Genomic DNA, 27,847 nt, shown 5'->3' on the forward strand with positions numbered 1-27,847 from the left:
TGTGTGTGTGTGTGTGTGTGTGTGTGTGATATGACCTTCACTTAATCATCTATCAAACCCATCAGATTCATCCATGGTCATCAATTTCATGCCCACATCTCTCAGTCTTTAATTAATTCATTTCTCTTCTCAAAGCTTCTTCTATCACTTCTTTTTCTTCTGTACCTTATCACCGTCCTCTCCCGGGGGTCCGATGGGTCCGGCCGGGCCTGGAAGTCCCACAGGTCCCTGAATACCGTCTCTACCAGCTGGGCCTTGAGGTCCTTTCTCGCCCTAATATAAGAGGATATACTCTTGGTTATTTAATCATTTGACAGTGAAATGACGCTCAGAAATGAAGACGGAGCGTGTTTGAGGAAGTACTCACAGGTCCACCTTTCTCTCCAGCGGGGCCCGGGGGTCCTTGAGGTCCGGGTCGGCCCGGGAGGCCGGTAGGTCCAGCTGAGCCAGCAGGACCACGTTCACCAGGAGAACCCTATGAATTTGTGAATATGAAATTTCATAACTGATATAACTGAACGACTGCCATTTGCTAATGAAAGCTTGATGATCTGTTTGATTAATTATGCATTTGTTCTTGAAAAAAATTCATATGGAGGCGTTGACAGCCGGCATGCATATATGACTTTTAATGCAGAAATAAATGCTGTGTTTTCAAGTTCCTGATTATATAATTACGCATATTGCGACATTATATAAGATATCAGTAAATCTGAATATTCAAAATCCTGGTGTCAAGACTGCATGAAAAGAGAGAGAAAAGATGAACCGATAAACCTTTTGATCGTTTTTAATCATAAACATGCACTCGTCTGACTTAGATTTTTTCCTTTATTTATTACTATTTGCCACATTCATTATTATATATTGAAATATTGAATATATTAACTAATTTAGTATTTAATATTTAATATTAATATTAATAAAGCGTCTTCTTTCAATCACACTCATTAATAACACTGTTTAAGATGCTCACATGTACACTACCATTCAAAAGTTTAAGGTTAGTAAGATTTTGTAATGGTTTTGAAAGAAGACGTTGCTTTATTTATTTATTTATTTGACAAGGCATTATTTCTTCGATCAAAAATACAGTAAAACAGCAATATTATGAAATGAAATAAATGCTTTCTGTTGCAATATATTCCTTTAACAATTGTTTGATGAATGGAACGTTTAAAACATTTGTTTGAAATAGTAATCTTTTGTAACACTATGAATGTCCTTGCTGTCACTTTTGATGTATTTAATGCATCCTTGCTGTTATTTTCTTATTGACCTCAAACTTTTGAATGGTAGGGTATGTTGAACACTTGTTGATGCTTTTTCTGCACTATCCACTCTAAAACATGAATTAAATAGTATACAAATCTAATTTCCAGCACATATATAAAAAAGTAAGTCCTAATATTTGCCTGGTACTGTAGATATACTGTAAATCATCCATGTCATATGGACTAAATCACTGTACTCACTGAAAACCCAGTGTGTGGAGCAAAAGGAGAAAGAAGAAAGAGAAAACAACGTAAACAAGCGAATATTCAAAGCAGCTGGAGAAGAGATGGACAAAATGAGAGAGCATGTCTACTTACAGCGGGTCCAGGTGGCCCTGGAGGTCCTTCATTCCCTTTCAAACCTGCTGACCCCTGCAAACACACACAAGAAACTGCTGAACGCACACAAACACATCCATGTGCTGCTTCACGACACATTTGATGGCTAGAGGTGACACGGGGATGTACTATTTATACTGAACAACAAACTAAAAGCTCAAAACATGAAAGAGAGATGCTCGCCTGTGCAGAATTTAAGGGCGAGTTACACAGAGTGTAATACTTGGGGTTAGGGGTTTGTTCGTGATACTCACCACAGGGCCTGGTAAACCTCTCTCGCCTGGGAACCCTCGGAGTCCTGGAGGTCCGTCTTTACCCGTAGGTCCTGCAGGGCCTGGATCTCCCTATAAAGACCAGATGTGAATTGATGAATAGATTAATGTATTTGGATCTGTGTATTTGTAACTTTATTGTGTGTAAATGTTGAAGTGTGTATGGTCTGAATTTGTTCGCACCTTTGCTCCCTCTTTTCCTGCAGGTCCAGGTAGACCCTGTTCACCAGGTGGTCCTGGGGGTCCAGGGTGGCCTCGCTCTCCCATTGGTCCTGTTTCACCTGTTGGTCCCTGAACAGAAAGAGAGATGGATTATGGGTAAGGTAGTGGGGTAGATGAATCTTTAGGTTAACAATGCATCAACTCAACTGACGATTCTTAGTGAATCAACGGCTTAATTCACCAGTTTTCATGTGATTTATTTATGCATATTGCTATTTTAACAAAATATGATTCATTCAAATTATAACATTTTAAATCTAAATGAAAAATGAGCTATGACTTTTAATGCATAAATATGAATATATATAAAAACCTGAAAATTAACAAATTAAAAGAGAGAGAAAATGTGAAATAAACCTTTAAAGATAACCCTATAAGCATTTATCATTTACAATTATACGCTAGTTAGACACAACTACTTATTTGACTTTATTTATTACACATTTTCCAAATTTTTTTATAGTAATTAATTAATTAATAAATATAAAAATTAACATTAATATTAAATATAGTACTTAACATTGAAATACTAAATTTTAAATAAAAATGTATATTTATATTAATATAAATAATAATAATAATATATATAAGTGGGGTAGATGAATCTTTGGGTTGTCACTGAATCAATTCAATTCTAATTTAATTTGCAGAATGGTTTAATTCACCTCAGCAAAGCAATTTGCAAAGTTTGCAGATGATTAATTTATGTATATTGCATATGTCATATGCTAACATTTTAAATCTACAGCAAAACAAATAATTCATTATTACGAAGTCATATTAAAAGGTCGATTTTTAATCGATGCATCTGGAACACAATGAACGGTTGTACATACTCCTAGTTCTTTCATACTCCTAAAGTGTATTTGTACAGTATAATCAAGGAAAGCAATAAAAAAGTCTGGAAAACATACATTAATAAAGATGCTACAGGTGTTTCAGGAAGATCAGTGGTTATGCAAATTATGCAACACGAAGAGCGAAAGAAAGAAAATCTGATTATATGCATCCGTTTGCATGGCAGAGCATGTGTACTTGAACATCCATATGTGTGTGTGTGGCACTGTTGAAACCTGTGCCCACCTCAACATTTGCATAAAAAAGCAGAATATCATGATTTCTTATTTCAGTCAGCGCCAACATCTAACCGCATAAACAAAAGCATGTCAGGTGACAAAGCACAAACAGGCCAACAAACGGCCCATATGTAACCTAATGGAGTCATTATGATTCCCCGGTGACAACCTTAGGACACCTTTAAGATAATCTAATGAGCGAGTGATGGCTGGTGTCAGCCTCATGAATATGTAGCACGTGTCTCTGGCCTCTGCCTGTGGTAGCCACGCTGGAAAAACAGATGGGTGTGTGGGGTGTGCTGTTTTCTAAGCGAAATGCTTTAGAATGTTTTATTCTTCTGCGGATGGTAGATGCAGCCTAGAGTAGAGCGCATCTAATGCCTCCAGAGCATTAAAGATACAATAGAGTGTAGAAGCAGCTTAAAATGCTTGAAAACAGCCAAAATTAGCATTGCACTGCAGATTTTTACATTTCCCGAGGGGCTCTTGCTCGTTCAAAACTCCCTGTCACTTCACCAGGTTGTATTGCTTTGTGGTTGCTAGGGAGCTCTGGGCAGTCGCTAGGTGGTTTCTTGCTGGTCCAGGTCAAAAGGTCACAGGTCTTTGAAATATTTTGATCCTGGATTAATGAAATGTCTGGACAATGTTGTTTTAGTATTATTTATATACTATTGTATTCATGTTTTGAATTTGCTTTTATTTTATTTTTTTCAAGTTTTGTGATTTGGTTACGTGTTTGTGCTTTTGTTATGTCATTTGTTTTTGTTTTTTGTTTTTTGTTTTTTAGCAATAAGTCATTTTTAATTTCAATTTTAGTAATTTTATTAACACAGGTTAAACATTTATTTCAGTTATTTCATGTCAAGGCAACATTTCTAATTGTATTTTTAGTTTTTCATCTAACATTTATATATATAATTTTATTTCATCTTTATTTTAATTCCAGATAATTTGTAATAGTTTTAGCTAACAATAACAACACTGTCCGGGGTTTAGTGATTTTAGCAATTCAGCTTAATATATTTATTTCAGTTATTTAATTTCATTTACATTTTTTATCTAATATTTATATTTAACTTTATTTCAACTTCATTTTAATTCCAGAAAATGATTTTTTAATAGTTTTAGTTCATCCCATATTTCATCGTCATATTTCATCCCAAAATCAAATAAAAAAAATGTATATTATTTTGCATAAAGAACATTTATGTATATACTGTATATACATATATATATATATATATATATACATACACATTTTTTTTTTAATGGGCCAAACATTTCATAACATTTATGAGGTTCACCCTCAGGTTTTTAGTCCATTTTGCTAACACATTTTATTGGAATCTTACTAGAGGCACTATTTAGTGTGTAATTCTAGAATCAATTTGAACATTTGAACTTCAGCATTCTGTGTTCCATTTACCTGAGGTCCGACTACACCTGGGGGTCCGGGAGGTCCAGTTTTACCTTGGAAACCCTGCCAGAAGAACATACAAGTGAGTTTTTTAAGCACAAATGTGTGAATAAAAGTGTGCGTGTCCATATCAGACGCCACTCACAGTCTCTCCTCTCTGGCCAGGGTGTCCGGGCAGCCCGTCCTTTCCGGAAGGACCCTAAAAATAAGAGAGAGAGAGAGAGAGAGGACATCAGGACAGATGATTGGATGAAAAAAGGATTTCTATAGTTATTTCTAGTGTTAACATCACTTACCGGTGGACCCTTAGGGCCGGGGAATCCAGTAGGTCCCGCTGATCCTAATGGACCCTGTAAGACAGGACAGAAAAGAGCATTAAATCTCTGTCTCTGAAGCAATAATCAATACTTTGAAAGGATTTGATTATTATTTATACCGTACCCGTTCACCGGGTGGTCCTGGGGGGCCGTCGCTTCCTGAGTTGCCCTGTGAAGGAGGGGAGGACAAACATAGGAGAAAAGAAAAATTAAACAGAACGTTTTAATATTTCAGAATGTTTGTATAAACGTCCATGCAAATGCGATTAATTATTAATATCGTAAAACTTATGCTTATTGCCTGAGGTAATGAGTGCCATTAAAGATTTGTTTGACTGATAGAGGATATGCAGATTGGTAAAATCCCTGTTGCATTTGGATTCGCTCCAGCTGAGCCGTGGAGACAAACCTTGCGTTTTGAAATGTAATAGGAGCACCATTTGCTCCTGTCAACACGTTTAGCTTTCACAGCACAACAAATGATGAAAGAGGTTCAAAATCTCCTGAAGCCTGAGATGTTTTCTTTCAGTCAGTCAGGTGCTTTTCCTAATTGAATTTTTATGTGCCAAACACTTGTTTTATGTACGCTTGAATGCATGCATGATATGATTTTCTCTGTGTTTTTACATTTGCATGTCATATTATTTATTTACTAAGACAGAAGACCCTGAAAAGGGGCTTTTCCTCAATATGTCATCATCTCATTTCATTATATAATCTTACAAATGCAGATTAGTGATGAAAAAGGACAGTCTCACCTTTGGTCCTGCTTTACCAGTTGGTCCCCTCGGCCCTCTTTCACCACGGGGTCCCTACAGAAACGATCACAAGAAGTATGAGAAAGCAGTGTGTGAAATCAGTCCTAAACTGATCAGCAAAAGGGCACGTCTTGTTTGTTTTTGTCCTAACTTTGTTGCCTTACCGTGGGTCCTCTCTGTCCTCGGGGTCCCGGCTTTCCTGCTGTCCCCTGTTTGTGAGAGAGCATAACGTGAATTAATGGAAAAATAAAAAACAAATATATCTCAGTTCCCTATTATTACTTTTATTATTATTATTATTTTATTTTTAAAAGATATTATAAGGAATACATTCTAATAAAATAAGTTAAAAAAAAATTAAGATATGTTATATTTAATAAATTCTAATAATATAAATATTTTAATTAACAATAATAATTTAATGGTGCTTAGCGTGAATAATGATCAATATAACATTATTTATTCCTAAAGGATATCTATGTTATATTTAATAAATTCCAGTAAAATAAATATATAAATATTTTTTAATTAACAATAATATATAATAATTAAACTGTCCATCGAGTGAATAATTATTAATTTCATATTATTTATTTTTAAAAGGTATTTGTTATATTTAAAGGAGAAGTAGAGATAACTAAATAAATGTGTGCTTTTACATTCTTACGCTTCACTTTCTGTTCAAATGCTCTTTTCAGCAAATTCAGTCATTAAAAATGATGGTCATTATTTGTGTAATTTAAACAAAACCATAAGCAATATTTCTTTCAGCCTAGTAGAACATTGTGATTAATTTGATTATCTGTAGATTATATTAGCATCTCTCCATCTCGTGAATACTTCATGCAGATAGTTATGGTGGAACAAAGAATGTTTTGCATCAACAAATGAATGCAGTCTGAGAGTGTGTGTGTGTGTGTGTGTGTGTGCGTGTGTGTGTGTGTTTAATGGCTTGCGAGAATAAGAGGTTTTTGGATTATAATGTGTTTATGGGAGACTGCACTGTCTTCCTAATGGCAGCCGGCTGCTGCTCTCAGCTTAAATGTGATGATATACAGCCAATAAAGCATCCGTGCGGAGAGCTGGGGGTTTACTCAGGGCCTTTCCCAGCTTTTCTTGGCCATAAGGGCTCTGATAACACACACACTACAGCTCAGAGACGGTTAGCTCCCATACACTGAGACAAAACCCTATAGCATGTGCACAAGCTGAAATGATTACTTTTATTACATTCTTTGATGGTGTTTTTGTCATTTTTATTTATTCTGCCTATGGTATGACATGACGGTGAGTAAAATATGACAATTTTCATTTTTAGGCAGTGTGCTATTTTAGTATTATTTATATACTTTTTAGTAGTATTTATATATTTTTATATTTTCAGTTTTCTTTTTAATTTTGGTTTAATGTTTAGTTTTGGGTTGGATTTGTTTGTTTAAATATTACTATTTAGGTTCACTTTTATTTCAGTTTTAGTTTTTGCTTATTTTTATATTTTAAATTTTTTTTTGTTTTTTTGTTTAACAATTTCATGTTCTTTTGTCATTTATTATTGTTATACTTATTATAAATATTCCTATTTGGGCTATTTTTTTTCCTATTTATTTTAATATTTTCAGTTTTCAGTTAATTTATAGTTTTTCCATCTAATATTTATAATGTATATTACTTCAGCTTTATTTCAATTCATATGTTTTTAACAGTTTTTGATTTAGTTAAATATTCCCCTAATGATGCTTCTGAATTTCTGAATTGCATTGTATTGAATATCTTAAAATAACATGACAGAGAATACAAATCTAACTGGAATAGAGCTAAATCAATTTTCTTGCTCACTTCATAAGATTAATCGAATTGCATATATTGAAATGGTTTATATTACATCAGTCATATTCTACATGTTATATTGTATAGTTTGCATTATGTTAGCCTAAATGATTACCCTGCATTTCTTTCTCAAAATCCACAAACTCGAGAGAAAACCAGTGAGCGTATATCTTTTCGCTACTCAAAATACATAAATAAAATAAGATGAGGAAAAAGGGTGCGTGAGAGAAATACAATGAGACAGGAAAACTCTTTTTTTACACACCCTCGTGCCTTTTTCTCCACTGGCTCCTTGGAATCCCTGGAATCCTTGAGAACCCTGAAGAGGAAAAGAGAGAGAGGGATTAATTCACAGGTACATCAAAGGGAGGAAGGAGAGAGGGATAAAAGGAGGAGAAGAGAAGTAAAGTGCTGTTTCAGCAGTGCATGCTGGGTCACGGTCAAATGAAAAGCTGACACCAGATGGCATTATGGGTAAATCCACTTAGCTTTGATCAAGAAGTTCAAACATGTCTGCCTTCCAATCCCACTCTAATGCATGCGCACACACACACACACACACACACAACTTTGTCCTTCTATCAATACATGCACACACTCGAACACGGCCGCTGTGGATGCTGGCTAATCGCAGACAGATCGGGTGTATTTACCTTGGGGCCTTGTCTTCCTGGATAACCTGGCAACCCGGGCACACCGAGCTTACCCTAAAACCAAAGTACACAGAAGAAACATAACTAATCAGTCGTGACAAAACACTGACAAACTTCACGATGCATATATACATATACACTCACCTTCTCTCCGGTCGACCCGAGTGGTCCAGCATCTCCAGGTAAACCAGATCTTCCTTTGGGTCCCTCAGGCCCGTCTTCACCTCTGGGTCCAGCAGCACCAAGTTCTCCCTGAATACATTAGGATTTATATGAGACATTTCGCTCAGAAACTAGAGATTTGTATCTTTGTTAGAGGTCTGTTCCGATGAATGATACATACAATGATAAGATAAATTACAGCTGTATGCCAGCCAGTCATATCAGAGAATACTTCATTTACATTTACATTAACATTGACTGATGTAATAAGTGAATGTATAAATAATAAAAGTTGCTTTCAGGGGAAAAATACATGAAAAATGTATAGAACAAGTCCCTTTAAATTCCTCAGCAAGCTTCCAAGGGGGCCTCAAAATTACTTCAATTTTTTAAAATAAGACAAAACAAGCTTTAGAATGAGCTAAAACCATGAAAATTACCATATTTTTAAAATGTATTTATTCACCCCCAAATTTCTAGAATGTTAAAATTGTATTATTTTAAATGATTAAATTATTTAAAGCAAACTTCCAAGAGGGCTTCAAGATGTTTTAATATAAGACAGAAAGCTTTAAAATGAGTAAAACAACTAAAAAGTAACATTTATTAAAATAACTCACCCACAAACATTTTCTTGTACAATTAATTATTTTAAATAATTAAAATATTTAAAGCAAACTTCCAAGGGCACCAAGATTACTTAAAACGTTTTAAAATAAGACAAAACAAGCTTTAAAATAAGCTAAAATGACAAATAATAATAATACATACATACAATATTTACTAATTTAATTAATCCCAAAATCCCAAAATCTACCAACTAAAAATGATTTCTTAATCCACCTCCTAGAATTCTACAACTTCACTTTTTTTATTATAATTTAATTACTTATTTTACTTATTTTCATCTCCTAATTGCTGTAAATTAAATGTTTCTGAAGTGAAGTGAAGTGAAGGGAGTGAAGTGAAGTGAAGTGAAGTGAAGTGAAGTGAAGTAAAGTGAGTGAAGTGAAGTGAAGTGAGTGAAGTGAAGTGAAGTGAAGTGAGGTGAAGTAAAGTGAGTGAAGTGAAGTGAAGTGAAGTGAGTGAAGTGAAGTGAATGAAGTGAAGTAAGTGAAGTGAAGTGAAGTGAAGTGAGTGAAGTGAATGAAGTGAATGAAGTGAAGTGAATGAAGTGAAGTGAAGTGAAGTGAAGTGAGTGAAGTGAAGTGAAGTGAGTGAAGTGAAGTGAAGTTAAGTGGGTGGACATCTTTGAATAAACAATCCCAGAATTTAATAATGAAACAAGTTTGTGTGTACGGTTAATGTGTGTTTAATGTTTTTGCCACTTTAGAGATATAATAGGCAAAGACTGGCACTTAAGCAGCATGGGAATAGTGAAGTGTGTGCGTGCGTGGCATTTAACAAGAGTAAATGGTAATTTGGGACAATGTCCACCCACTTAAATCCAGAAGCGTTTGCATATTGGAAGTGAAGTGAAGTGAAGTGAGTGAAGTGAAGTGAAGTGAAGTGAGTGAAGTGAAGTGAAGTGAAGTGAAGTGAAGTGAAGTGAAGTGAAGTTAAGTGGGTGGACATCTTTGAATAAACAATCCCAGAATTTAATAATGAAACAAGTTTGCGTGTACGGTTAATGTGTGTTTAATGTTTTTGCCACTTTAGAGATATAATAGGCAAAGACTGGCACTTAAGCAGCATGGGAATAGTGAAGTGTGTGCGTGCGTGGCATTTAACAAGAGTAAATGGTAATTTGGGACAATGTCCACCCACTTAAATCCAGAAGCGTTTGCATATTGGTCCCTAATAACCTTGAGCGGTGCGCATTTGCTCATTACAGACATTTACCCAGTGCCGCGGATGAGTCAGCGGACTTTATAACAGCAAAAAATCAGATCAATTAGGCTGAGTGAATATTATACATGCCCTTCGACCAACTTCTGGAGTCCTGAATGACAAAATTTCTCTGCATTTTGTGTGAAAAATGTCTGTGAAATAGACTCGGGAGCGTGTCGCCTGGGGATATGTGATCGCTAAGGTGTTTTTATCACATTTCTATGTGGCCGAATTCCCAGGTTATGGTCCTTAAGGTCTTTTTTCTGTGTATGTCTATATTTGTTCAAATCCCAAAGCAAGTATGAGCAAAAGTAATAGTGATGCTCCACTAAATATAGACCCACTGTGATTTATTTGCCTCCTCAGAGATGCTCAGAGAATTAAAGTTCGACCCAAGTGAAAAGAGAAATCAAATCCCATAATTCCCCAGAGATAAAGCCAAACACAAATAACCTCTTCAACCTGCGAATAAGTCTCTTACCCTGTCGCCTTTGATGCCCATATCTCCCTTAAATCCTGGAAATCCGTCTTCTCCCTGAGAAGGAAAGAAAAGAAGATTTGACACTGAGAGCATTGCAAACTTCCGAACACACATAATACCCCTTTTTTGACAAATGCGAAGGGATGGATCTCTATGGCAACTGCTATTTCTGCTATTTGCCGAGGCCTGATCTTATTTTCCTGCTGCACTCTCGCAGGATACAACTTTTTAATGACCAAAGCGGGAAGGTCAAAAATGCATCTTGGAGTACACCGGTTTCCATATTCAGAAGCAGAAATGAAACATTAATGACACAGGAGCAGTGCATTAGCCGTCGGCACACACACACACACACACACACTCACAACAGCACGTATCCATACGCACGCAGTCGCACGAACACACTCTGAAATTACCTTTTCACCCTTGTTTCCTTTCAGCCCACGGACTCCATCAGCACCCTGCGGACAGAAAGAGCAAAAGAAAAAAGATCAACAGAGTCCATCTAAACTTCAAAACCCTGCGACTGACTCACTGTATCACGAACACTGACTAGAAACCATGAAGGTGATAAAAGCTCTCAAACCCTAGCAAGCTTCATTACACTCTACTGTCTATATACTGTAGGCAGCAATCCGACTCACAGTGGATTACAACAGTGCATTTGAACTGAATTGCAATTTTTTAAATCTATTTAATCCTTTGGTGTGAAATATTGATATATTTATATATTATCTTATATGATATATATATGGTCTACTAAATATAATATAATGTAATATAATATAATAGGGCTTTAAAATTGATTAGTCGCGATTAATCACGATTAATCGCACCAAAATAAAAGTTTGTTTACATAACATAACAATATAACATAACATAACATAAAATAATATAATATAATAGGGCTGTAAAATCTATTAATCGTGATTAATCACACCAAAACAAAAGTTTGTTTACATAATATACGTCTGTGTACATATAAATACACACACATACATAAGAAATGCATGTAATATATATTTAGATTTATTTATAATATAAATCATATATAAATATGAATAATCAATTTGACAGCTCTATATTATATTATATTGACAGCCCAATATAATATAATATAATAATCTTTTTTATTTCAGGCTTTAATTGAGTTTTTTATACGATCGCAGGACAGTTACCAATAGCTTTTTTTCCACTTTAATTCAGAAATTCATCTTCATATAACTTGAGTGACTCAGACTGTCTTCTAACAATTAAATCTAACAATGGCTTTTTTATTTGGTACAGTTGCAGAACAGTTTAACTACCAATACTTTTTTAACTTATTGGGTCAGGACACACAAAAAAAATCAGACTGATTTCTAACAATAAATAATATATATAAATAATCTAATCTAATATAACATAACATAATAATTGAGAAATGTATCCTCATCACATTCAAATTGGACACAAAGTCTCACATCAGTGAATTACCTGCACTGCCTTACATTTTGTCCAAAATAACTTATCTCAGAAGTTGTCTTTGATGCCAAAAATGCTGTCTAGGTACGCAACTTTTGGACATTTTGGAAGATGGCTATAAAGTTCAGATGATTCTTCCTCAGGAAAGTATCAGAAACACTGGCAGGGTGCTGTCTCCGTTTCATTATGAGGAAAAAGCTAGAGGCAAAATAAGTTGGGTGACTTTTCACTGACATCTTACTACTACAGACCTATAATACCCCCGGACCAATGAGAGATCGTTATGAGTTCTGCTATGACCAATGAGGATTAAAAAACACCTGCCTTTACACCTCGAGGCCCAGGATATCCGATCGGCCCCTGAGGACCAGGAGGTCCCTGTAAAACACAATCAGTTATCGATAGACTTATTGATCACATCTGAAGCTACATTTGTACAAGAGAACTGTCTGTAAATTAACTCTTCGGCAAGAGGAATGAAGGATAAACATACCAGATGTCCTTTCTCTCCGGATGGCCCTTCTTTTCCTGGGTGGCCCTGTGTTCGTGACACAAAGATAAAGAGAAATGACACGTTATGCTGCAGTAATTAGATATAAAACCATGAAATGTGGATAGAATAGGCATTGAGAATAGATGCGAACAATGTGTGTCTGTGAAGAACTGCCAGGCAGATCACTGTACTGTAATTATTACTGTACTGATACACAAACAATAGCGCTTGAGATGATCAGACGTGAAGCGTGTGTGTGTGTTTCCCGGACTCACCGGAGGTCCATCGGCTCCTGGCATTCCCGATAAGCCTGGTTTTCCAGTGGGACCCTGAGAAGAGGAAAACCAGCATAAGCACTCAGTCCATTAACACTCAGCACACACTTCCTGTCTCAACACACATTCATGAAGACCACCCAGTAGAGCGATCAATACGTTAAAGTGGTCAGTGTGTAGAAGGGTTAATGACAAATATCAAAGTCCAGAATTATGAAAATCTGCTTTAAAAGTATGTGCTCAATTCTTAAATATGTAAGCTTTGTATTCATGCAGGGTTGAAAAAAAAACATTTACAATTAATATTTTACTTTAATGACTATTTACTTTAATGTACACATTGTCATAATTATTTTCAAATCATATAGTTTCTTGTTTTATGGGTTTCTTGTCACATAACAGTAAAATGGCTTTGATTTGGCAGTCAAATGTTTTTTTTTTAAATATTATATACTACTACTACTACTAATAATAATAAGATAAAACTGTTAATAATAAACAATAATGTATTTATATATTCTTTATTACAATCTGCAATCTTTAAGCCCAGCAAAAATAAAATAATAATTCTAATAATTTAGAAATGCAAAGGTTTATAATCTGTAAGATTTTTTTGTTCTTGCAAGAAGCCTCTTATGCTCATCAGAGCCGCATTTATTTAATAAAAAATACAGTAAAATCAAAAAATAACTGTTATTTAAAATAACTGTTTTATATTTTCAAATGTAATTTATTCATGTGATGCAAAGCTGAATTTGCAGTCTTCAGTGTCACATGATCCTTCAGAAATCATTCTAATATGCTGATTTGCCGGCCGCTCAAGAAACATTTCTGATTATTATCAATGCTGAAAATTGTTTTTTTTTTGGAAACCCTGATACAATTTTCACAGGATTCTTTTATGAGTAGAAAGTTGAAAAGAACAGCATTTATTTGACATACACACCTTTTGTAACATTATACAGTTACATGTAAATGTCTTTACTGTCTTGATCAATTTAATGCATCCTTGATTAACAAAATGATTAATTTCTTTAAAAAAAAAAACTTAACCTTAAACTTTTTGAACAGTAGTGTACTTATGAAATGTATTATAATCTTCATCACTAAGAATAAATGTCTTGTCATAAAACATAAACATTATCAATAGAACACTACACACACACATACAAACTCTATATAAAGGCATTAATCCATTAACCAGAGAAGCATCCTTCCATCGATCATCCACGCATGCGATCTCACCTTCTCTCCTGGAGGTCCGATCGCTCCCTGAGGACCTGGAAGTCCCTGTGAAAGAGGACAGAATTAGAAGATATTGACTGGTTAATGAAGTCAACGATGGGTGGGTTAGATAATGTCTGAGTGAGTGTGGCTTGACGAATACCTGAGCTCCGGGGTTGCCTTGTTGTCCTGGAGGTCCTGGCTCACCTTGAGGACCCTGACCGGTGAAAATAGAAGCATAATAATGTGAATGTGTGTGTGTGCAAAAGCAAGTTTGTATGTACAGAAGTGTGTGTGTGTGTTTGTCTCACACTTACAATGTTTCCTTTAGGTCCAGGATGTCCGTCCGTACCAGTCACACCCTAAAATGATAAAAGAAGGATCAAAATAAATGAAAACGAATTTAACACGTTTAAAAAATATTTACACATTTATATATTCTCACATTTAAAAAATATGAAGACATTAATAATTAAGCTATTTATTTGTAAGTAAATAAATACCATGAAGGTTAATGACTTGATTCAGATGAAAACTAACTAATTCAGATAAAGATGAAGTTTGTACTCACGGGAGGTCCTGGGGGCCCCTGGGGACCTTTGGGGCCCAACAAACCACGAGGACCCTGAAAAAGAGAAGATGGAGAAACAGAGAGTTGTGTTCAGCTGAAAGTGTCTGATAATAGAGGCGTTACTGACATAAAGTGGGTAGCATTCGCCCGGTCATGTGACCTCAACATAAATAAAACAGCTTTTTCTATGCAACTTATATAACTCCTCATCTCATGTGCTATATTTTAAACATGAGTACTGTCTATTTCTTATATACATAAACAAATAATTAAATAATGCATTTAGAAAGAAGATCAAATAGATATGTGTTCCACCTTTTTTAAATGTTCAATAAATGATCAAATAATCAAATCAAATAAAACGTGTTAGCCCAGTCATGTGATCTCAACATGAAAAAAGGAGCTTTTTCTATGCCACTTAAATGACTCTTCATCTCATGTGCTACATTTTCAAACAGGAGCCTAAAATACTACTGATTGTGTTTATGTGTACATGCAAGAGCAGATGAAGTCACTCTCAAACTAAATGATGAACATGGAGCGCCACCTGCTGGACAGAGTCTTAAACTGCTTATTTAACTCTTCTATACTTTCTGTCTCTGAATGTTTCTCTCAGTTCACATCCAGAGTGAGTAAAATGCAGAGGGCACCTCAAAAAATGAGTGACATGGATCTGTGGAAGCGTTACGTATGATCTAGTGGATAACAGAGGATAATGCTGGGATACTGTAGGAAATATGAACTCACCGATTCTCCGGGCAGACCTCTGGGTCCGACCTCACCATCATTGCCCTGGGATACAGGAGATTATGTCATCATGACGTCAAGATTCATTTAGATATAGGACAATAACATTGATGATGAAGGTAACAGGAAGGGATTAATATAAGAAGCTCATACTCTTTCTCCATCCTCTCCTGAAGGACCAGGTGGCCCCTGAGGACCTGTCTCACCCTACAACAACAATGGCAAAGACACACTCATTAGTTTTCATAGAATTAATCACCCTCCTTTTTACAGGATTACTGCCAAATAAATAAACAAATGGATATTAAATTTGGCCTTAACTAAAATCATTTTATTAAAATTGGCCAAATCGGAATCATGTATTGCAGAAATAAAATAAAATACATAATTAAAAAGCTGTTCAACTAAAGTGTTTCACCTATTTTAAAATGTTCATAAACATGTTTACACTGTGATGCTTTGACTGCAAAACAAATTTAAAAAATGGACATTAAATGTTGCTCTCAACTGAAATAATTCAGTTATTATAGTTAATCAAAACTAAAACAGAAAGTAAAATTAAAACCATAAAAAAAGTTAATTTAAATCAAATTAAATTAAAGGGGTCCTATTATGCTTTTTCACTTTTTTAATTTTAGTCAGTGTGTAGTGTGTATGTTTGAGCATAAAAAAGATCTAGAACGTTACAAATCTCAAAGTTCACTCCAAAGGGAGATATTTCGTTTTTAAAAAATCCCTTCGTGACTTCTCGTCCGGTGCGCGACCGCCTGAAACGCTGTTTTTTTTCACCTCCGTGCCCAAACGTCTTTGTTTGGGCTTCCGAAAGCGGATGATGTCAGGAAACAGTGGTTGCAATTTATTTTTTAACTCTGTCCCTGAGCATTATAACCCCAATTTGATATTGCGTGCTGCGCATTTTACTGAGAACAGCTTCCACAACATGAGGGAGTAGGCCAACAGTGCCGGATTCGCCAAAAAGCTTTTGTTGAAAGACAGAGCAAGGGGCGTGGCAGTACTGAAACACCGTCTAAGCTGTTCGCCAATCACAACGCACTGGGACAGCTAACCAATCACAACACATTTTGTTTTTCGGAAGGCGGACCTTCATCAAAGCCGGAACTAATCGAGCCGTTTGTGCCAGGCTGGGGAGAAAGGTATTGTAATAATATAAATTATGTAAAAAATAAAGTGTTTTTCAAACCACCGAGCATGAGAGCATGTTCTAGTACACCCCCAAAACAAAATCTTACAAGACTTTGTAAAAGAGCATAATAGGACCCCTTTAAATAAAAATAAAAAATTTGACTCATTGTTCATTTTAATTTGAGTTTTTAAGTTTCATTTGACATACTAAAATAACTCAAACGAAAACTGAAATAAAAATGTATAAAAACAATACAGACATATATTAAAAAAGATATGAAATATGACAAACACAGAAGAAATTTACTACAACATAAAAACTGATTAAAAAAATACTAAAATACTATCTCAATTATACTCAAATAAGACTTATTTTAAAACGTGTTTACCCTGTGACCCTTTTCTCCAGACAAACCAGCGAGCCCATCGAATCCTCGGTCCCCCTGTGAAGCACACAGACAGGAAACAGTTCAGAATGGCAGGATATTAACATTTTATAAATAAGAAACTACTGTACTTTCTCTACATGAAATCACAATTGACCCTTTTTACTTTCTGGCATCTTATTGTGCACAATTCATTATTGTGTGTTATGCTAAAATATATTTATCTCATTAGTTTTACCTTTGGTCCCGTCTGTCCAGGCATCCCTCTGGCTCCATCTGAGCCGGGTCGACCCTAAGCCAACAGAATTCTTGTTTATAAATCTTTTTATACAGAATGATCTGGTTAATAATAACAACAACAAAACGCAAACGTACCCTTCTACCAGGCTTTCCAGGAGGGCCTATGGATCCCAGTGGACCACGAGGACCCTAAAAACACACACACAGGTCTCACAACAGCTCTATCCTGCATTAAAAGGTCTTCAAATACTGTCAAATAGCAGAGGATTGTGGGTAATCTGTGATGCCTACCTGAGGTCCTGAATCCCCAGACTCTCCTTTCAGTCCAGAAACACCAGGAGGACCCTGGGAAAATCAAATCAAGCTTGAAACATATCAGACATATCATAATATCATAGATATAATCATTTCGACAGACTGAAGACAGATAGATATACAGACGTACCAGAGGACCGGAACGGCCCGTCAAACCCATGGGTCCGGTTGGACCCCTCATCGCCAGCTATATGATAATGACACAGAGCAATTAGTCTGCATAGAGATGAATGTGTGTGTGTGTGTGTGTGTGTGTGTGTGTGTGTGTGAAATATAGTGTGTATTGGTGTAAGTGTGATTTTTTACCCTGGCCTGCTGCATGATGGCTTGCATCTGAGCCTCTTGGGCAGAAACTGCAGGACCTTTATGTCCGCTGTCGCCTCCTGTACTCATGCGGAACTACAGAGCAGACCCAACTCATCAACATTTAGACTATGATAGTTTACTTTAGACATGACAGCAAGAGTGAAAAATGTTCCACCTGTTTTAGAAAGTTCAACATATGATCAAATTTAAATCAAGATTCAATTAAAGTACTTGAAAATAGAATATTTCAATACAATTTTTAAATAATATATACATTTATTTTATCTTAACATTAACTTAACCTTTTTTTTGTGGAATCCAAAACACAAGTTACATGCTACATTCAATGAGTGGTATCCAGTTATTGCAAAAAATTGAATTCCTCTTTAAAAATGTTAATTTTTAGTTTTAAAGCGTTTAGTAAGATTTAAAGTGTTTCACCTAGTTAAAAAAGTTATGTATATGATCAAATAAAATAAAACGAAAATGAAATAAATTAAATTAAAATAACACCAATTCCATCAATTTAAAAATACTCATTATATGTTCAAAAAAATAAAAAAATAAACTAATTGCATTTAAAATAAAATAACTCTAAAGTGTTTCACCAATTTAAAATATTCATTATATGTTAAAAAAAAATAATAATAATAATAATAACAACATAATGCACTTAAAATGAAATAGATCTAGTGTTCCATCTATTTAAAAAAAGCATTATATGTTCAAATAAACTAAAATAATGTATTTAAAAATAAAATAGTTCCAAAGTGTTTCATCTATTTGAAAAAGTTCATTGTATGTTAAAAAACTAAAATAAAATCATGTATTTGAATATAAAATAATATAAAATAGATCTAAAGTGTTTCACCTAGTTGAAAATGTTCAGTATATATCCAAATAAAATAACTCTAAAGTTACCATTTTAAAATATTCATTTTATGTTCAAATAAAAATAGGCACAAATAAAATAATGTATTTTAAAATAAAATAGTTCTAAATTGTTTAATCTATTTTTTAAAAAGTTCATTATATGTCAAATAAACTAAAAAATAATTTGAAAATTGCAGTAGTGTACAGTACGTACTGCAAAAACAAAAAAATACATGCATACATAAAATAAAATACGTGTGGTAGCATGTAATTCCAAATGTACTCTAGAGCTGAATTCAGACTAGCATACTACTCTTACTATTTCTTCCATGTAAAGATAAGGCAGAAATAGTATGACTAGTAGTATGACTAGTATGGTAGTATGCAGTGTTTCTGTGCCTGTCTGTGTACAGGAGTCAAGTTATTCAGCACTGTCATCTGGTGGCTGAACTCAATCACTACACTTCCAAGAGTATGACCACTAGTTTCAAAGTGAATCTGTGCTTCATGTCTCTGTATTGATTTTCATGGGTATTTTGTGGGGGTGAGGAGCGGTTGTGTTTAGGGTGGGGTTTAATTACAATCACATGTTGACTATAAACACATATACAACACGGACAACATCATTTTTAATGTGGTGTTCAGAACATCTGGATTTGCCAGGGAAGCATTCCAGAACTCTCGACATTGAAGTCGATACACGTAAAAAAAAAAAAAATTTTTAAACTGTATCGGAGTAACAGCTGGGAAAGAGGAAATTGGGAAAAGCTGAGAATATGATGTGGAATTTGCGAAATGTCTCACTGCATTAACCAGCGTGTGATTGATGGGGAAACACAGCAGCAAAGGGAGCATTATGTTTCTGTTATCTCTCTGACATAATTATAACTGTTAAACCACTCCGAAAATAAATCAAGCCAGCACAAGAACTAACGGCTCTGGACATTCATTATGACGCACTGTAGATCTCGTCTACAGGCTAAAACTGACCTCAGTACAGTGAAATGGGGCTTTAAATTGTAAAAGCTAAAAGACGTGCAAACGTGTATCAATCAGTTGTTTGTGTGTCATTTTAATGTGTAGTTTTTGTAAGTGTGTATCTGGTGATTGTGCTCAGATTTACATACAGGCAACATCAGGACAGTCCCTGGAGGTCCTGGAAGACCGTCAGCTCCAGGCAGACCAGAGCGACCAGTAGGACCCTGTCAAAAGAGCAAAGGATTATGGGTAATGCATTAAACAGCATTGTGATCTATAATATAATCTCTTTCAATCAGTGTAATCAGGCTCTCTAAAGTTCAAATGTAATCTTATACAGTTTGATGAATCACAATCACATTAAGAAATGTTCAGGTCATATTTCACCCTGAAAAAAATTAAATAAAATTTGTGTGTGTGTATATATATATAATAATATAAAATTATTTTGAGAGAAATACAAAATAATTATTATTACTATATACTATATTTTAGAAAATTAAAATGTAATTTTAATTCATATATATATATTATATATATATATATAAACATACTTATTTTTTGTTTTTGCATAAAGAACTTTTATAAGATGTATTTATTACCTATTCAGATTTTTTGACATTCTAACATTATGACAATTTTGACAATTAAACACGTTACAAACTTAAAATTAAATAAACAAATAAACACATAAATAAATATATATTTTATATATTTATTTATTTATTTTTTGTTGTTGAATATATGACCTAGACGTTTCTTTTAGTTTTTAGACATTCACCCTGTTCACCATTTTACAGACTTGGACATATTTCAGAACACAATTTTAAGTGCTGTTGAACATGTTCAATATCTTGTTTTTGTTGTCATGGTTACTTACCCTCTCACCGGGCTCTCCAGCACCACCTGGGTGTCCCGTTGAACCTGGAGGACCGGGGAGACCCTAAAAACAACCCAACGGTACTGTGAGGAACACATATGAAGCCATCACAAACACACAAACACACATGGGTGTTGGTCCGGTGAGGTAAGACTCTAGATCACTGCTGGACTCGTTCCATTGCTCTATTTCTCAAACTCATGTTCTAGTCCCTAAAGAGCCATCAGCTCCATCAATGCTCCAGCTGAGAGAAGAGTTGCTTTATAAATAAGTAGGTCAAGCAACTGTAGCAACAAAACAGACATACAGCTGTTTAGCATTGTCAGCAATAGTCACAGATTTCCTAGCAACTCAACTCAGTTTTCCAACAAATAGTGGTGGTGCGCATTACTACTTTTTATGGTGCAATGTATAGCACAGCCTTTGGGAAGTACAACTCATTTGAGTGAACCAGTTGGTTTGAATCAGTTGACTCAGAGGATTCAATCAAAGTGGGGTGCATTTCCCAAAAGCAACTATGAACGCAAGTTCTATCATTACCAATAGAGTTCAATGGACCTTACAACCATAGTTAGCAAATAATCTTTTTGGGAAATGCACCCCTGCTTGGATTGGAAGGTTCATTTTAGCGAATCAGTTCACTCAGTGAATTCAGTTCAGCTAGTTGGTTTGTTTTAGCGAATCAGTTAACTCAGAGGATTCAATTCACCTGACTGGTTTGATAGGTTACTTTTAGCAAATCTATTGACTGAAAGGATTTAATTCAACTTACTGGTTTGGAAGGTTCGTTTTATCTAATCAGTTGATTCAGAGGATTCAATTCAACTGTTTGGTTTGGAAGGTTTGTTTTAACAATCAGTTCATTCAATCAATTTAATTCAACTGGTTGGTTTAGAAGATTTGTTTTAGCGAATCAGTTGACTGAGATGATTCAATTCAACTGGGGCGCGTTTCCCAAAAGCACCTATGTTTGCAATTTCAGTCCTTGCCAATAGAGTTCAATGGGCCAAAGTTAGACCGTGATTTAGAAGGTTCGTTTTAGTGAATCAATTGACTCAAGAGTATTCAATTCAACTGGTTGGTTTAGAAGATTTGTTTTAGTGAATCAATTGACACAGAAGATTCAATTCAACTGGTTGGTTTAGAAGATTTGTTTTAGTGAATCAGTTGACTCAAAGGATTCAATTCAACTGGTTGGTTTAGAAGATTTGTTTTAGTGAATCAGTTGACACAGAAGATTCAATTCAACTGGTTGGTTTAGAAAATTTGTTTTAGTGAATCGGTTGACACAGAAGATTCAATTCAACTGGTTGGTTTAGAAGATTTGTTTTAGTGAATCAGTTGACTCAAATGATTCAAATCAACTGGTTGGTTTAGAAGATTTTTTTTAGTGAATCAGTTGACACAGAAGATTCAGTTCAACTGGTTGGTTTAGAAGATTTGTTTTAGTGAATCGGTTGACAGAAGATTCAATTCAACTGGTTGGTTTAGAAGATTTGTTTTAGTGAATCAGTTGACTCAAATGATTCAATTCAACTGGTTGGTTTAGAAGATTTGTTTTAGTGAATCAGTTGACTCAAAGGATTCAATTCAACTGGTTGGTTTAGAAGATTTGTTTTAGTGAATCGGTTGACACAGAAGATTCAATTCAACTGGTTGGTTTTGTAAGGAAAGTAGGCTTACTGTGGGACCCTCTGGACCAGGTGGGCCTTCGACCAGCATTCCCTACAAGAACAGAAAAAACACAAACGCATTAGAATAACAGCAGAAGCACAACCTGCAACATCAACATAAGATCTGAAGTGTGAGAGCACCACAGCTTTGATCAAAATCATTTACGTTTCTGTGGACTGTGTATGTGAGATGTATGTCTCTGTAACGATCATACCAAACAGCAGCATCAGGAAGTCTGTTAAAGCACTGGTGCCTGTTTCTCGTGGCTCTGACTGTTTATGAAGCATGTGAGATGATCTTCAGACTGCGGCACAGTTTACTGAACATTCCAGAAGGAATCTGATAGTTACAGTTCCACTGCTAAAATCTGAATGATTGGAATGCCATGCCATCTACTACTGCTATTTTCATGAGGAAAACAGCTTAAAATGTAGCATAATGTGATGAGGGAAAAAATATACAACATTTTTGAAGTTTATTTTGAATTAGCATGCGTTTTTATATTTTTAGCATTTCTTTTTATTTTAGTTTAAGTTTTAGTAATTTCGTTATGTGGTTTTATCATTTTTATTTATTTATTTTTTTCAAGAAAATTTAATTGTTTTCTTTTCTGTTTTAGTTTTAGTAATTTTAGTGCTTCAACTTCAACTTAATTTATTTCTAATTCTCTTTGAAGTTTTTAAAGGTGACATTTTTATCTAATATTTCTATTTTATTTTATTTTATTTTAGCTTTATTTCAATAACCGAAATTACTTGTAATAGTTTTACTTTTAGTTTTTTCAGTTTAGTACGGGTTTATTAGTTATATTTAGGTGTTAAAAAATTAATAATCAATCATTAATATTGCTAATAAATAATTAATAATTAATATTGTTTTGTGCCAGAATTTTTTTAAATTAGACTGCATGCAGTAATCTGATATATAGTCATAAATAACTAACTAAATAAATAAATAATGTTTTTTAAGTAGCTTTTTTTATATTTATATATAGCTTTTTATAATTCAATTATTTTAATTTCTGTTTTAGTCATTTTAGTACTTAAAGTTTATTTATTTCAGTTCGCTGTCAAGGCAACATTAAGTTGTTGTTTTTTTTTTATTTAAAGCTTTTTCATCTAATATTTATATTTTACTATATATTCTTCATAAGAATAAACCGAAGGTCCAAGAGGATTTAAAATCATCACTGTCTACTAAATCATACCTCAAAAATATTGGACTCTGGCATAAAGAGGAAAAGGGAGGACTTTCAGCCATTAACAAAAACTTGTGCGTGACGAAACTGTTGTAAAACAGGCAATAAATGGTTGCCTGAAAACCATAAACAGCATACAGTTATACTAATGAACTATATTAGTTTGTGAAAGAACTGTACATTGTTAGTCACTTTGGATAAAAGTGGCTGCTAAACGCATAAATGTGTTTAGTACATACTGTGTTTATTAAACGTTTGTGCGTAATATTGTCATAGATGAGGTTAAAAAGTAAAAGTTAGAGGGTGTTTTAAACACTGCATATTGTTTAAACATGCACAAGATTTCCATCATTGCACATATGTTAGGGAAAATCGTATTAAAACAGATCAACTGTAACCAAATATACTGCGATCTGTATCAGGACATTCAAGCTGGAAGTCATCAATCATGATCAATTACTGATCAAAATGTGCTTGCATGAGTTGCGTCATAACCACAACAGTGCAATTAACTCAAAAAGCCTGTGAAGATTGAATGAGCGGTCCAGAGCGGTCCAGAGCCAAAAGCACAGGATCATTACATATGCAGAGCTCAGCCTCTCTTAAGATCCAGAGAAACGGCATTTGTTTGTCGTAACATCGTGGTCTAATCTGGTGCTTTTTAAAGATGCTGTGGGTCTTAGCTCTGTCCCGAAGGCATCGTCCGAGTGTGCTGTCGTGGCAGTGGGCATGTTCGCTTTGTTTTGGTGCGTTCCTTACATGCCAAAAAACACAGAGTGGACACAGTGTGTGTGTGTGTGTGAGCAGAAACGAGAGAGAATGTGGGCGCTTGCTGAAAGAAGCGTGTGATTTAAGTTTTTTTCTTTCTGCAAACCACATGGTCATCCTTCATTAAAACCAGCTGTCCTGATCTGCATGTTTGTGCTTTTCCTAGACTCAGATCTTCTCATGGACCTGCTCTTGTATCTCTGTAACAGTACCCTGAAAAAACTGAAACAACCGTGTCATTTATTTAAAGTGCATTTTTATATTGGTAGAATCGAAAAGTCATGGTTTCTAGTTTAAACCTGTTTTGTTGAGTTTGACTAAAAGCACACCTCCATCAAACTAAAATATAAGATATGAGGGGAGATATCCCAAAAAAAAACGCTTTTTCTTGCTATTAAGTAATTTAATTAATTATTTATTTGGATTTAATGGTCTTTTTTTTTTTTTTTTTTATGAGATGAAATGGTAGCTATTTTTATAATGTAGCTCAATTTATGGTTTTGTTTATCCTGTAAAATTTGAATTCGCAATATTGTTTATTTGAGTGTAGAATTATTTGATTTGATTTGATTTGATTTCTCATTAATCACCAGTGTTGAAATGAGTGGTTGGGTTTTATAAAATCTTTTTCTTTTTTTTTTACATAAGAAAAAATATGATGCATTTTTAAATAGACATCACAATAAACATTAAGGTCTTTGAAGTTGTCTTTATTTATAATAAGTAAACTAAATTAAACACTGAGTGACAAAATGTTTTGTCTCATCTACTTTCATATTAAAAGTAATTCAGCTATTTTTATTTCGAAAATGTTAAAATAAAAAAATCTATTACTGTAGATTGACCAAGTAACATTTTGGCTTACGTCTAAAGAAAATATGTTAAGTAGTCTTTATAATATATATATATATATGCACAATATATATTTTTTGTTGGTCCAAAGTATCATTTTTTCAGTGTACCTTAATAGTACGTAATATGATATGATATGGCCTGATCTGACTGTGAAGGTAAGATCTTGTTTCTTTCTTCATCCTGATGTTCATTGATGATAAACCCAGATGTCATTCTCTCCCGCTGAGATTGCAGTGACATCTGTTTGAAGTCTCACAGCTGTTAGACATCAAGAGCTATGTGAGCAGTAGAGACTGTATGCAAGGACAGACGATGATTCCCATCATACAAATATAACTGTGTGGTAAACACATCTGCAAATCTGAGACACGGCAGTGTCTGAAACAGGAGTGACTCGCTCCTTTTGAAGTGCAAATGCAAATCAGGAGTGAATCCAGATTAATCCGGAACAGACGACTGATCCAGGTGTCTTTTAAAATGTGTTTTTAAGCTGCCTCAACATGTGCATGAATGCAAAATTTGATGGATGTGAAAGTGAGCGGAAGATGCAATAAATGCAAGACCACACTTGGAAACCTTCCTTGGGTTTGTGTCAATAAAGGGTTGTCAATATGCCAAACCACTTCAGGAAAAAATCTAAAATGCAAGTAAATGCAGGCTTGGTGAGACTGCATTTCAAAAATATGTTAAATACCGACCCCAAACTTTTACATATGTATCATATAGTAAGTGACACTTACGGGTTCAATGATGGCAGGCTCTCCTTTCTGGCCTTTCTCTCCCCTCAGTCCATCCACCTTTGGAAACACAAACTCAATTGAATTCAATCCAGATCCAGTGTATATCAGTGTAAACGCAATATGGAATAGAACAGTTGCAGGTAATAAATAAAACAAACAATTCTAACCAAAAATAAACTATAGGTCACCCTCATGTCATTCAAAGGCTGTCTGAAACCCAAAGTGGGGAATTATATTGCAAAGAGTGGGAAGTACTGTACGTTCTCCTTTTGTGTTAAATGGGAAGAAAAAGTAAGCCATACAGGTTTGAAACAACTTGAAATATAGAAAATTATCATTCCTATGAGGTTGCACAGAGGTGGGCGGAGCTAGAGATCACCTGTCCGTAGATCTCGTCGGTCTCTGCGGGCAGTGCTTTGTCGCCATCGGTGTACAGGTCATCATAATCATAAATCTTCTCCAGTTCTGCGTCAGTGTAATCCGTGATGGACTCCTCCTTGAACTTGTCGATATCGATGGAATCTGCCTCTCCACCGATTCCTCCCTGTCCACCGGTGGCAACAGACCCCGCCCCCACGCTGGCCCCAGCGCTGCCGGATCCGCCCCCAACTGAGCCACTTGAAGAAACAGACCCGCCTCCAACGGAAACAGAACCGCCCCCGACAGATACAGACCCGCCTCCAACAGAAACAGATCCACCCCCTACGGACACTGAAGTGCTGCTGCTGCTACCGCCTCCTTCCACGGTATAATCTCCCTCTCCGTATCCTTCTCCATATCCCTCTCCATAGGTCAGATCAAGACCGTCGCCGTACTGGGTATCATCAAAACCACCATCAACCTACACATCAGACAAACACAAGGCTTCAGACATCAAAACCATTCATGACTCAATGTTTGTCAAGTCAACTTTATTTATATAGCTCTTTTAACAATACAGATTGTGTCAAAGCAGCTTTACAGTATTAAATAGGAAAATAGCGTGTAATAATGCAAACGTTTGTGCACTGCGTATACATCTATCTATTGATTCTCATATGTGAGAATATCACAAAAACAAAGAAAAGTAAGACTACTTTTTATTTTTATGACAAAAAAGCACATATAGTTTATTTTTAGGATTTTGCCCAGTATTTTCAGTGGTGATTCTCTTTAGATTCGCAATCCTGTAGTTCGATATTTTTATAGTCCTAAAACAGGCTTTATTGTCTTTAAACAAAAAATTTCTGATTATTTTTAGTGTGTGCACTGCGTATACATCTATCTATTGATTCTCATATGTGAGAATATCACAAAAACAAAGAAAAGTAAGACTACTTTTTATTTTTATGACAAAAAAGCACATATAGTTTATTTTTAGGATTTTACCCAGTATTTTCAGTGGTGATTCTCTTTAGATTCGCAATCCTGTAGTTCGATAATTTTATAGTCCTAAAACAGGCTTTATTGTCTTTAAACAAAAAATTTCTGATTATTTTTATTCAATTTACAGTATATTTGTTTTTATTAACTGAAATTAAATATAACTTGGACATGTTCCTGACGGGCTCTGATGAAAGAGAATGTTGCAGTAATTGCAATAATAAGCAAAACTTAAAAAAACATATTAATGACTTAATTCCTGAGTTCAGTAAAATCCACTTTGGTAAAAAGGATATTAATGCACTATTATACTCAACAGTGCAGTAATTTCAATAATAAGAACAACTTGCAAAACATATAAAAGGTATTTAAAACATTTTTAATATATAATTTTAAAATATAATATTCAATAAAATAAAATAAAAGGTATTATTAAATGTTACCAATAAAATCTATTATATCTGAATTAGACTCGATCCCTGAGTTCAGTAAAAACCACTTCGGTAACAATAAAATGGTAACTAAGCTTCAGTAACTTCGGTAACTAAACAATGCAGTAATTGCAATAATAAGAAAAATTGCAAAGCACATGAAAGATATTTAAAACATCTAAAATATTTTACAAATATATAATAATAAAAAAATTATTTAAAAAGTTATTATTAAATGTTACCAATAAAGTCTACTATATCTGAATTTGACTGGATCCCTGAGATCAGTAAAATCC

The 27,847-nt window shown here is 34.6% G+C and overlaps 1 protein-coding gene across 1 annotated transcript in view; it reads right to left on the reverse strand.

Moving 5' to 3' along the window:
• The window catches only part of LOC107585431 (collagen alpha-1(V) chain-like), a 103,561-nt gene that overhangs the window by 18,504 nt on the left and 57,210 nt on the right, over nucleotides 1-27,847 (reverse strand). Inside the window, exons 5-40 of the mRNA XM_016272449.1 lie at nucleotides 26,138-26,599; nucleotides 25,759-25,815; nucleotides 22,207-22,248; nucleotides 20,524-20,586; nucleotides 19,793-19,867; nucleotides 17,793-17,885; nucleotides 17,617-17,673; nucleotides 17,463-17,516; nucleotides 17,307-17,360; nucleotides 17,170-17,223; nucleotides 16,935-16,988; nucleotides 15,556-15,609; nucleotides 15,403-15,447; nucleotides 14,656-14,709; nucleotides 14,402-14,446; nucleotides 14,248-14,301; nucleotides 14,106-14,150; nucleotides 12,861-12,914; nucleotides 12,586-12,630; nucleotides 12,417-12,470; nucleotides 11,045-11,089; nucleotides 10,629-10,682; nucleotides 8,300-8,407; nucleotides 8,156-8,209; nucleotides 7,768-7,821; nucleotides 5,840-5,884; nucleotides 5,676-5,729; nucleotides 5,042-5,086; nucleotides 4,897-4,950; nucleotides 4,746-4,799; nucleotides 4,610-4,663; nucleotides 2,069-2,176; nucleotides 1,868-1,957; nucleotides 1,593-1,646; nucleotides 368-475; nucleotides 149-273 (exon numbers count right to left, since the gene is read on the reverse strand). Of these exons, the coding sequence (XP_016127935.1) occupies nucleotides 149-273; nucleotides 368-475; nucleotides 1,593-1,646; nucleotides 1,868-1,957; nucleotides 2,069-2,176; nucleotides 4,610-4,663; nucleotides 4,746-4,799; nucleotides 4,897-4,950; nucleotides 5,042-5,086; nucleotides 5,676-5,729; nucleotides 5,840-5,884; nucleotides 7,768-7,821; nucleotides 8,156-8,209; nucleotides 8,300-8,407; nucleotides 10,629-10,682; nucleotides 11,045-11,089; nucleotides 12,417-12,470; nucleotides 12,586-12,630; nucleotides 12,861-12,914; nucleotides 14,106-14,150; nucleotides 14,248-14,301; nucleotides 14,402-14,446; nucleotides 14,656-14,709; nucleotides 15,403-15,447; nucleotides 15,556-15,609; nucleotides 16,935-16,988; nucleotides 17,170-17,223; nucleotides 17,307-17,360; nucleotides 17,463-17,516; nucleotides 17,617-17,673; nucleotides 17,793-17,885; nucleotides 19,793-19,867; nucleotides 20,524-20,586; nucleotides 22,207-22,248; nucleotides 25,759-25,815; nucleotides 26,138-26,599 (2,621 nt within the window). The remainder of the gene's footprint in view (nucleotides 1-148; nucleotides 274-367; nucleotides 476-1,592; nucleotides 1,647-1,867; nucleotides 1,958-2,068; nucleotides 2,177-4,609; nucleotides 4,664-4,745; nucleotides 4,800-4,896; nucleotides 4,951-5,041; nucleotides 5,087-5,675; nucleotides 5,730-5,839; nucleotides 5,885-7,767; nucleotides 7,822-8,155; nucleotides 8,210-8,299; nucleotides 8,408-10,628; nucleotides 10,683-11,044; nucleotides 11,090-12,416; nucleotides 12,471-12,585; nucleotides 12,631-12,860; nucleotides 12,915-14,105; nucleotides 14,151-14,247; nucleotides 14,302-14,401; nucleotides 14,447-14,655; nucleotides 14,710-15,402; nucleotides 15,448-15,555; nucleotides 15,610-16,934; nucleotides 16,989-17,169; nucleotides 17,224-17,306; nucleotides 17,361-17,462; nucleotides 17,517-17,616; nucleotides 17,674-17,792; nucleotides 17,886-19,792; nucleotides 19,868-20,523; nucleotides 20,587-22,206; nucleotides 22,249-25,758; nucleotides 25,816-26,137; nucleotides 26,600-27,847) is intronic.

This window comes from Sinocyclocheilus grahami, unplaced genomic scaffold, assembly GCF_001515645.1.
Source record: "Sinocyclocheilus grahami isolate Dianchi unplaced genomic scaffold, SAMN03320097.WGS_v1.1 scaffold70.1, whole genome shotgun sequence".
Taxonomy (NCBI): Eukaryota; Metazoa; Chordata; class Actinopteri; order Cypriniformes; family Cyprinidae; genus Sinocyclocheilus; species Sinocyclocheilus grahami.